The sequence below is a fragment of the Podarcis erhardii genome (assembly GCF_964252035.2).
Source record: "Podarcis erhardii genome assembly, chromosome: 15".
Taxonomy (NCBI): Eukaryota; Metazoa; Chordata; class Lepidosauria; order Squamata; family Lacertidae; genus Podarcis; species Podarcis erhardii.
Window position 1 is genome coordinate 18,834,417 of NC_138505.1, and position 11,362 is coordinate 18,845,778.

The following is an 11,362-nucleotide window of genomic DNA, read 5'->3' on the forward strand; positions in this document are numbered from 1 at the left end:
GCTCTTTCTGCTTACATTTAACATTTTTGCCATTTTTATTTTTTTGCAAAAACTAATCTGCTTCTTGATGTTTCTCCTGTGCTCCTCTTTCCTGGCGTTTAACAGCATTTTAAAAACTAGATCCTAACATACATTTTCTAATGGATTATTTTCTAATGCATTAATCAATAGCCAGTGCCTCAGCTGACAACTCCAAATTCACTGATGAGAGTCCTCCAAAAACACAGAGAAAATAAAAGAAAATGACTTTCTCTTGGGCAGATCTATCCTCTTTCATTTGCAAGACCAAACAACAAAGGTGGCCAGAAAGAGAGACCTATCTGCCTAGAGTCTAGACAATTACTGTAGTAATTATAATTTGTGAGCTCCTTGGAAGGGCTATAAGAAGAATCATAATCAAAGCATATCTGAATGGGGTGGAGGCCCATTCAGTTAACATACATGATTTCTCTTTGCAGAATCCAAAGAGTGCCACACTGTTTATTCTCAAATTGAAAACATTCCCCAGGTAAGTTCCATTGAGCCAACTGAGCCACGGAGGGATTTTCCACTCAAGTGGTATGTACACGTTAAGGGGTTAAAATGTAGCAAGGCTGTTTTTCCTGTAAGCATTTCCATTTGATTTTGCAAATCCTGGTACACAGCATCACGGTTTGATGTGTTTCCACTTGGCCCACTGTCTGTCCATGTTTCACCTCAACAACTCCCCTAGTGATCATCTTCCTGTGGCTGCAGCCAAGAGCACCTTGGGATTTACTCCCAAGTAAGAGAGGACAAGGGACGTGGGTGGTGCTGTGGGTTAAACCACAGAGCCTAGGACTTGCTGATCAGAAGGTTGGCGGTTCGAATCCCTGCAATGGGGTGAGCTCCATTGGGTTGCTCAGTCCCTGCTCCTGCTAACCTAGCAGCTCGAAAGCACGTCAAAGTGCAAGTAGATAAATAGGTACCACTCTGGCAGGAAGGTAAACGGCATTTCCGTGCGCTGCTCTGGTTCGCCAGAAGCGGCTTAGTCATGCTGGCCACATGACCCAGAAGCTGTACGCCAGCTCCCTCGGCCAATAAAGCGAGATGAGCGCCGCAACCCCAGAGTCGGTCATGACTGGACCTAACGGTCAGGGGTCCCTTTACCTTTACCTTTTAAGAGAGGACAAGTCTACATGAACACATCACAGAGCTGAAGCTTAAACTCTTTCTTAGCCCCTCTTCTGACTGGCGCGCGTACATACACACACACACACACACACACACACACACACACACACTGCCTGGTTTTAAAAGAGGATTGCACAAATTTGTGGAAGAGGAAGCTATTGATGTCTTCTAGCCACAGTGGTTATGCTCTCCCTCCACCCTCAGAGGTGAGCCACTGGCCAGATGCTCACTTGGTCCAGCATCCTGTTCTCACAGTGGCCAAACAGCTGACTGTGGGAAACCCACAAGCAAGATTTGAGCACAAGAGCAATTTCCCCTCCTGCGGTTTGCTAGCAGCTGGTTTTCAGAAGCATTGCTGCCTCTGAACATGGAAGTGGAGCATAGCCATTGTGGGAGGGTTGCTCATGAGTTCCACAGTACCTGCTTGGAGATCCCAGCTTTGCTTCTTCTCAAAGTGAGTGAAAGGAGACAGATTGACACCCCCCTCCCCACATTCTTGTTTGCAGAGACTGGTGAGCAGAGATTAGCATGTCTTCCCCCTCCCCATTGTTTCAGTCCTACCTACCAGTGAGTAAGCCCCATTGAATTCCATGGGGCTTTCTTCTGAGCAGACACAGGTAGGATTGCAGTAGGCAGGCGGTGGATGGGCGGGTCGTGTGGGGTGCTCCTCCATAACACAACCACCCCTGACGCCAGAAATGTAGGACCACCATCCCCAGGAAACAGTTCCAACTTTATACTCCTGGGATTCACCACTCAAACACTTTTGAAACGAGAGCAAAACTGGCTTTAGAACTGCTTCAAAGCACAGCATTTCATAATTAAACTACCAGATTGTTGGTAATTTCATGTGTACCAGGTTCAAAAGAATGGGTGTGAATGCACTGAAGGGTAATGCATTCTGATGATCAGAGCACATTGTTTTGAACTGGATCAGGTGCACCCTTGGTTCACTAAGCTCAGTCTTGTAGACACCAGTCTTTCCCAAACAGTGCCTTCCAAATGTCCTAATGGGAGCAGTTGAGAGTCGTGGTCCGAAACATCTGGAAGGCATCAGGTCAGTGAAGGCCGATCATTGACTGGCAACATCTCTCCAAGGTATCAGTGCCCACATCATGGTCCTGCCCATCACTGTTGATCCTGTAGACCAGGGACGCCCAACTCCCAATAGACTGATCTACTCACAGTATAAAAAAACTGGCAGTGATCTACCCATCGTCGGACCAAAGTTGTAGAGCTTTTTTTTGGGGGGGGAGGAGATCGCTGAGGGGCCAGAGATCTACCAGAATCACCTCCCCCCCAACCCTCCCCCCCTACAGTGAACATGATGAGTAGTAAATGATAACTACAATGGAATTCAAAATGGGGGCAAGGTTTCAAAAGCAAATAAGCCCTGAGCACAACTCGGTAGTAGTTGATCATGCTTAAAATACCAGCGACATGTTCACACCTTTTTGCTGGGTTAGTCTCTTGAGGACTGAAGACCTGTGAGGAGGTGCTTCAGTGCTTCCGAAAGAAACACTCATTCTCTCACATTTGCTTACATCAATACCATATTCTTGAAAAAAGTCAGTGGAAACTGTGGGTGGAGCCAGTCTCTCAAGGTATTTTTACTTTCCTAAGGGGTGGGTAGGGGAAGTGTTAGTTTCTATTTCACAAGTATTTTATCAAAAAATTAAAACTACCTTCTTAAAAGCTCAGAATCGTGTGATGTGTATCTGATTTTACTTTGCTCCACAAATGAGGATTTTAATCATCGCATCCACTTTGCAAAAAACAAAATACAAAAAAGGAAAAAAACCCCACATAGCTTGAGAATTTCCATTCACGCCATATTTTAGTCACCAAAATTCAATAAACATCTGCATGGCCTTTAAAAAAAAATTATAAGTGACTTTTGGCTTCATTTCTGGCCACATCCATGGCTTATATCCCAGAATTCCTTGCATGCTCCTCCCGGATCACAGAGGCCAAACAGGCAATGATTACGTACTTCTTTGGGCTGCTCTATCCACTTCTTTGGTGGACTGGAGGGGGGGGAGTCTGACTTTTTAAAATACAACAGTTAATACGGATAGTTTAGGGATAATTTACCTTCTTGGTGGTAAAGCCATCATAACAATGTCCTGCTTATCCCTCTTGTCACCTTTATTCTTCTTCTTCTTATTATTCTTAATTAAATTTATTCCAACCCACAATATCACAGGCACCAGTAAACACTGCGGCTTTCTCTTCCACTCACAGAATTCCCCACTGGAAACCCAACAGCGGAGAGGACCAAAGGCGAAAAAGGATGTGCCCCAGACCATCTACACCACAGTGCACCTCCCCAAACAGGTAGGAAGCTGCTACCATCCATCTACATTAGAAAAACAGAGCTTCAGACCCGAAAATATTGGTACAGAAAAACAGGAAATTGGAAAATTCATTTTTAAAAAAGAAACTAGTTGTCAATGAAGTACAAGTACAACGTGTCCCAAAAGGAACTGACTCCAGTTCATGGTTGTCCTGTTACAAAATGAATGGGTTTGGTTCGTGTCCAGTTCACAGTTCAATTCACGGTTTGTTCAAATGTTCCTCAGCAATTTCTTTTCAGCTTTCAGAATGTTATGAGCATCTGCGGTGAAGTGTAAAATATGCTTAAGACTGAGGAAACATCAAAACGCCTACACAGTGGAATGTGAAGCGTTACTTTCATTTTCCCCAGCCATAACATTCTTTGAGCTTAAAGGTCGAAAGAATATAAAGAGTAATTTTTTTATTTAAAAAAAAGTAAGAAAATGAACGGTTTCTAGTTCATCTTCAAGTACAAAGTTCTACCTCAAAATGGACTTAGTTCATGTTCTAGCTGGCAGGAACTGCTTTTAGTTCAAAGCCTTTTGAATTAATTGGGTAAATTGGTCAGGCCACCCTTGTAGTCCTGTCTCCCATTCTGGCAAGCTGGAACGTGTGCCAAGGAGGGCGACCAAGATGATCAAGGGTCTGGAAACCAAGCCATATGAGGAACGGTTGAGGGAGTTGGGTATGTTTAGCTTGGAAAAGAGCAGACTCAGAGGACATGTGATAGTCATCCTCAAATATCTGAAGCCTGTCACAAGACAGATGGAGCAAGCTTGTTTTCTGTTGCTCCAGAGGGGAGGACCTGAACCGATGGATTCCAATTACAAGAAAGGGAATTTTGACTAAACCTAAGGAATAACTTTCTGACATTAAGAGCCATTTGACAGTGGAACTTTGTAAGGTGGTGGACCTTCATTAGAGTTTTTTAAGAAGAAGAAGAAGAGTTTGGATTTGATATCCCGCTTTATCACTACCCGAAGGAGTCTCAAAGCGGCTAACATTCTCCTTTCACTTCCTGCCCCACAACAAACACTCTGTGAGGTGAGTGGGGCTGAGAGACTTCAAAGAAGTGTGACTGGCCCAAGGTCACCCAGCAGCTGCATGTGGAGGAGCGGGGAAACGAACCCGGTTCACCAGATTACGAGTCCACCGCTCTTAACCACAAGAAGAGGTTGGATGGCCATCTGTCATGGATTCTTTAGCTGAGATTCCTGCTTGGCAGGTGGTTGGGCAAGATCCGCAGGGTTCCTTCCAACTCCACAAATCTATGATTCTATTATTCATTCCAAGCACTGCAGAAAACTGAGGAATTGTGTCCTGATAACAGGACTGGACTTCGCTTCATCTCTCCTATGATTTCAGATTAGATGATTCAGAGCACAGAGATAGGGACTCAGGAAGCTGCCTTATATCAGATCAGACCATTGGTCTATTTAACTCAGTACTGTCTACAATTAGTGGCAATGATTCTCCAGGGTCTGAGGCAGAGGATATTCCCAATGCTACCAGTGATGTCAAGAATTGTACGTGAGACCTTCTGAGTGCACAGACCAGCAAGCATTCTACAAATGAGCCAAGGGCCTTTCCAAAAGATGCACAAGGTACAGGAAGCACAAGGGCCTCTTTCTTCCTGTCCTACATGAAAAACCCACTGCAAAAATTGTCTTGCCCCTGAAAAGTTCCCCTGAAAGCTGCATACTTTCTGCAAATGGCATAGAATTTCTTGGCATTAGAAATGTGGTCTAATAACAATACGAACCATTTTATTAGTAATTAGCAATGGGACTTTTTAGTTTAGAGAAAGAGCAAGTACGAGGTGGCATGATAGAAATTCGCAAAACTATTCATGGCATGGAGAAAGCATTTCCCCCCTCTCTCATAATGCTAGAACTCGCAGACATCCACTGAAGGTTGGAAGATTCAGGACAGACAAAAGGAAATACATTTATTTATTTATTTATTTATTTATTTATTTATTATTTAGAATTTCATTTATTTATTAAAGTTCTTATGTTACATCGGTAAACATTATCATATTACATCACAAGGCTTATTATACTATAATTTTCAACATGTATACAAAGTTTATATACTAAAAGAAAAAGAAAAAACAAGGACAAAAAACTTTTCCAAAATCATATATGTACCAACACTTTGGACTTCCTGTCTATCCCGTTGTATACTCCTTTTTTACAAATGAATGTACTCTTATTATTGTATATTTCTTTACATTTTATCTAATACATTCCTATATCAATATGTACCCTTGGTCTTATTTCTCAACTCAGTCTCTCTCCAACGCCAGTTGAATGCTAGCATAGATAGTGAACCTTTACTGTATTTTTGAACATATATCTTATGTCTATCCCACTTTTCCATCATTTTTTGTTTTGAAAGGAAGTACTTTTAAATGCAACACAGAAACTGTGGAACTCCCTCCCGCAGGAGCCAGTGATGCCACCAACTTGGGTGGATTAAAAAAAGAGGATTAGACAAATTCATGGAGGACTAAGTTATCAAGAGCTACTTGCCATGATGGCTCTGCTCTGCCTCCAGAGTCAGAGGCAGTTACACTTCTGAATATCAGTTGCTGGAAAACACAGGAGGGGAGAGAGCTTTTGTGCTTAGGTCCTGCTTGCTGGTTTCCTGTGGGCATCTGGTTGGTGTTGTAAACAAAAATTGCCCTTTTCCCTTATGGGGTATCCAAGAGCCCATATAGGTCCTTGCATAGGTTCCCTATTGGTAGGAGAGAATAACAGAGGCCAACCAGAGAATATTGAGAAGCAAAGCAGCTAGTAAGCTTGATCTTTATTGATCTGTTGCAACAGGGTACTCCCCTCACACGCAGGAAAGGAGGAGGAACCCATAACAATGGCGCGCAAGGCCTTATAAAGACTTCTGAAACTGCCACCCTGTAGATCAAGACCACCCCCAGAAACATCACACATACATCACAGTAGGGGTGTAACCTAAGTCCACCCTCCAGATACATCACACCTACATCACAAAAAAGCTGGTCTAAAACAGAAATTTGAATGTTGTTTTTCTCCTGTCATTTATCTCCTGTCTGGCAGGTTACTTGATTGGATTGCCTAGGGAGCCCGGCCATTCTTTTGTAGTGATAAATACTTACTTCCTGGGCCAGGTCACAGGCTCACACCCTATTCATATCTTAAATGTGCCCTTAAGACAGGATTTGTGAGGAAAGAGACAATGGGAGGTTTCCCACTTTGACCTTGCAGAGAAAACATTTGCTCAGTTTAGGAATCGAAATGGTTCCAGGTCGGTCTTCCTGTGCTGATCTATGTACGTGCTTGGTTGGTACACTTATGAACATTACCATATATCTAAGACCTCAAAATTCCTATCACATTGGCCATTGTGAGAATAAGTTGCTGGACTAGATGATCCAGCAGGGTTGTCTTACGCTCTTACGGTCAGCTTGGTTTAACAGCTTATTAAAAACAACTCCCAAAACTACATAAGAATCTTCTCCTAAACTCTTCCAAACAATTTTTTTTAAAAACAAAATAAAAAAATTCCTTCCAGTAGCACCTTAAAGACCAACTAAATTAGTACTTGGTATGAGCTTTTGTGTGCATGCACACTTCTTCAGATATCTGTGTGTGTGCATGCACACTTCTTCAGATATCTGAAGAAGTGTGCATGCACACGAAAGCTCATACCAAGTACTAACTTAGTTGGTCTTTAAGGTGCTACTGGAAGGAATTTTTTTATTTTGTTTTGACTATGGCAGACCAACACGGCTACCTATCTGTAACTGGAATTTTTTTTATCATCTTGAGATCAGGAATCAGCGTGTGTGTTTAAAGTGAGGGGAAGCTGAATCCCTTCTTCTTCCTTGTCATTCTATAAGGCGGGCCGAGGATAGCCAATGTGGTGCTATGATTAAATGGGCACAAGACATCGGTCATGACATTATGTTTGCTGACTGGGAACAGTTATGGACCACTGGTGTTAAATTCACTGCATGTAATGCTTTAAAAGAAAATATAATGAAAATGATTTATAGGTGGTACATGACCCCAGTCAAGCTTGCAAAAATCTATCATTTGCCCAATAACAAATGTTGTAAATGTAATGAGACTGAAGGTACTTTTTACCACCTTTGGTGGACCTGCCCGAAGATTAAAGCTTTTTGGGAAATGATCTATAATGAAATTAAGAAAGTCCTTAAGTGGACCTTTCCTAAGAAACCTGAGGCTTTTCTCTTGGGCATGGTTGGCCAATTGGTATTAAAGAAGGACAGGATCTTTTTTATGTATGCTACCACAGCAGCAAGAATTCTTCTGGCAAAGTATTGGAAGATGCAAGAACTACCTACTCTGGAAGAATGGCAGACAAAGGTGACGGACTTTATGGGACTGGCAGAGATGACTGGCAGAATCTGCGACCAGGGGAAAGAGACAGTGGAAGAGGATTGGAAGAAATTTAAAATATATCTTAAAAATTGTTGTAAAATTGAGGAATGTTAAGATGTCAAGGGGTAAGAAGCAGAGAATTACAGCTGTAACTAATAAATTAAAGGAAATTTAATGAAAGGGAATTAATTAGATAAACTGACTAAAGGGTTGCTAAAGAACTGTATAACAAGGATGCAGCGATGGGGAGGTATGGGGAAGTCGGAGGAAAGAAGGTGCATGAAAATAAGATTATGAAACTATACATGTTTAAATGTTCTGTATGTTTTTGTTTTGTGTTTTGTTTGTTTTCTTTATTATGTGTTTGAAAAATGAATAAAAAATTAAAAAAAGAGGATAGCCAATGTGGTGTTCTCCAGATGCTGTAGACTACAACTCCCATAATCCCTGACGATTGGCCATGCTGGCTTGGGCTGATGGGACTTGTGGCCAACCATGTCTGGAAGACACCATGTTGGTTAGCCCCTCTCTAAGATAATACTAAGTACTTTGAAGCTGGCCATCTCTTTGCACAACCACCGTAGGGCACAGTTCTTCAGCCTTAAGTCCCCAGATGTTATTGGACTACAACTCCTATTATCCCCAGCCTGCTTAGTCAATGGTCAGGGATGATGGGAGTTGTGGTCCAACAACATCTGTTATTTCAAGGTTAAAGACAACTGCCCTAGGAAACCTGATCCCTCTTTGGCAGGATACAGATTTGAGATTCATGACAATCAATAGTTGGTTTTTTTCCAGTGATGTTCCAGCTCCACAAGGCCTGTTTGACCACCACCACCACCACCCTGTAAATGTCTTCTTCTCTTTCCCAGAATCCTTTGCAAACAGACGATGAGAAGATGCGGAGAACCAGAGAAAAGAGTGAGAAAACAATTTACTCAGAGATCACCAAGCCTCAAGAGGCACGTGGATTTTTAAACATCTATTTCTTAGCAAGTGGAGATGGGTTGTAGCATGGAAAGGGGAGTGGGGAAGCTGGATCCATTGCAAAGCCACATGTTACTCAAGGCTGGTGGCATAGAAAGTTGCAAGATCTGTGGTTGCGTTAAAGGTGGGGGTGGGAAGATGTGAGTGGAATCTCCAGGTGTGTATGGGGGGGAGTCACACCACAATACAGCACAGAATGTGGTCTTAGCTGCTAAATTTATTTTCCTAGCAGCCTCAGCTTTCATTTTCTTTTTTAATGAAAATGAGCTCCTTGGCTTCCCACGCTTGCAAAGGGGGAAGTCTGAAAAATGCCTCTCCATGGTTGGGAGATGACCCCCAACAAGATTCCCCATAGTCTATGTGAGTGCATTTCACAGCCACTTTGCCCCTCCTTGTGACTAGCAAGCTGCAATAAGTTCTGCAAAGTGGTAAAAAGGAACTTTCACAATGCAAGAGAAGCCACACGTATATTCTCAACTTACCCCATCGACACAGGTTGCATCATTTTCAATCTGCTGCTTTCTTTTTTAATGCAAGCTAGGTTTGTAACTAGGGACACGGGTGGCGCTGTGGTCTAAACCACTGAGCCTCTTGGGCTTGCTGATCAGAAGGTCAGCGGTTCGAATCCCCGTGATGGGTTGAGCTCCTGTTGCTCAGTCCCAGCTCCTGCCAACCTTGCAGTTTGAAAGCATGCCAATAAGTGCAAGTAGATAAATAGGTACCGCTCCGGCAGGAAGGTAAATGGCGTTTCCATGGGCTGCTCTGGTTTCAGTGTTCCATTGTGCCAGAAGCGGCTTAGTCATTCTGGCCACATGACCCGGAAAAACTGTCTGCGGACAAACGCCAGCTCCCTCGGCCTGTAAAGTGAGATGAGCGCCACAACCCCAGAGTTGTCTGTGACTGGACTTAACTGTCAGGGGACCTTTACCTTTACCTTTAGGTTTGTAACTATCCCAGTATTAAACTTTTGACCTTCGCAGACACACATCCTTCTTCTTCTGAATCTGTGAGGCTCAGCTCGCCATCTATGGCAGACTTCCCCAACCTGGTACCCTTTAGACATTTAGGACCACAACTCCCATAAGCCTGAGCTAGGACAGCCATATGTTGCTGGCACTGATAGGACCATGGCTGGGGCTGATGGGAGTTGTTGGCCAAAACACCTGCAGGGCATCAGATTGGACAAAGATCTGTGTTGTGTCTACATTTGGTTCACACATGGTCCTCTCCCTCCTCACTTAATCCCCCTAACAACCATGTGAGGTAGGTTAGGCTAAGAGGAAGAGAATGGCCCAAGGTCAAGTGGGGCTTTGAACCCTGGTCTCCCAGGTCCTAGTCCAACACTCTCACCACTAGGCTGCTGGGGATGAGCAGGAGCTTAGGATAGGTACTCATGCTGTGCTTTTGGCAATTTCGGAGACACCACTATGGGGAAGAGCCTGCTGGACCTTGGCTTTTCCGGCCAACAGGGCTCAGCTGGTATTCTGATGTGCATTGCTGAATTGGTGCTCATTCTGCAAACAGGCAGCAGTATCTTCCAGAATAGGCAGCAACTTGTGCCTGTGGACATGTGTTTGTTTTCTCTTGCAGTGCGAGGACCAGGACTCCAAGACAGTCTACGAGACAGTGAACAACCCAAGACCTCCTGAAACCACTGAGTATGACAAAATTCTCTAGCAACCCACTGGACCAAGGGGACAAAGCAGTAGCAGAGACTGGACCACCAGAGTGAAATAAAAAATTTAAGGTCTTATATACAGTGGTATACCTCGGGTTAAGGAGGAGGGCAAAACTAGAATGAGTTGGCTCCACCTATCATTGTCTGTTGAGCTTCCTGCCTTGCGCATCCCACTGGGTACCAGCCATCACAGCAAACCAGGACACCAGCAGCAGCAGCAGCATCTCGTAGAAACTCGCTATTCCAAAGCAGAGCAGAAGGAAAAAATGCACCATGTCAATCACCTGTCTTCACAATTACGTCAGGCAGCCTGCTTTTGCCCACATGGTTTGAAATCAAAGCACTGTGTTTTGCAAACCCTGGCAATCAGTTAATTGTTGAGGTTTGCAAAATGCCTCACACCACCCAATGCAATGTCTCATTCCGTTCTAAAGCAGTCCAAGTTGGTGGCCAGCCTTACCTCTTGTGGGAACAAGTACAGTGGTACCTCGGGTTAAGTACTTAATTCATTCCGTAGGTCCGTTCTTAACCTGAAACTGTTCTTAACCTGAAGTACCACTTTAGCTAATGGGGCCTCCTGCTGTCGCCGCACCACCGGAGCACAATTTCTGTTCTCAACCTGAAGCAAAGTTCTTAACACAAGGTACTATTTCTGGGTTAGCGGAGTCTGTAACCTGAAGCGTATGTAACCTGAAGCGTATGTAACCCGAGGTACCACTGTGCCATCATTTGGCTATATGCTCTGTGAAGATCTTTTTTCTTTTCTTTTCTTTTCTTTTCTTTTCTTTTCTTTTCTTTTCTTTTCTTTTCTTTTCTTTTCTTT

The 11,362-nt window shown here is 43.5% G+C and overlaps 1 protein-coding gene across 5 annotated transcripts in view; it reads left to right on the forward strand.

The window, feature by feature from the left end:
- Window positions 1-11,247, forward strand: part of LOC309330401 (SLAM family member 5-like) — a 33,496-nt gene extending 22,249 nt beyond the window's left edge. For 4 of the 5 annotated variants that reach the window (XM_081842031.1, XM_081842028.1, XM_081842029.1 and 1 more), the window contains 4 exons: window positions 459-508; window positions 3,397-3,489; window positions 8,747-8,836; window positions 10,452-11,246. In XM_081842031.1, the coding sequence (XP_081698157.1) occupies window positions 459-508; window positions 3,397-3,489; window positions 8,747-8,836; window positions 10,452-10,538 (320 nt within the window). In that variant the 3' untranslated portion in view covers window positions 10,539-11,246. Of the gene's footprint in view, window positions 1-458; window positions 509-3,396; window positions 3,490-8,746; window positions 8,837-10,451 lie in introns of all 5 variants that reach the window. The other variant, XM_081842032.1, reaches the window with a different exon arrangement.
- The last annotated feature ends 115 nt before the right edge of the window (window positions 11,248-11,362 follow it).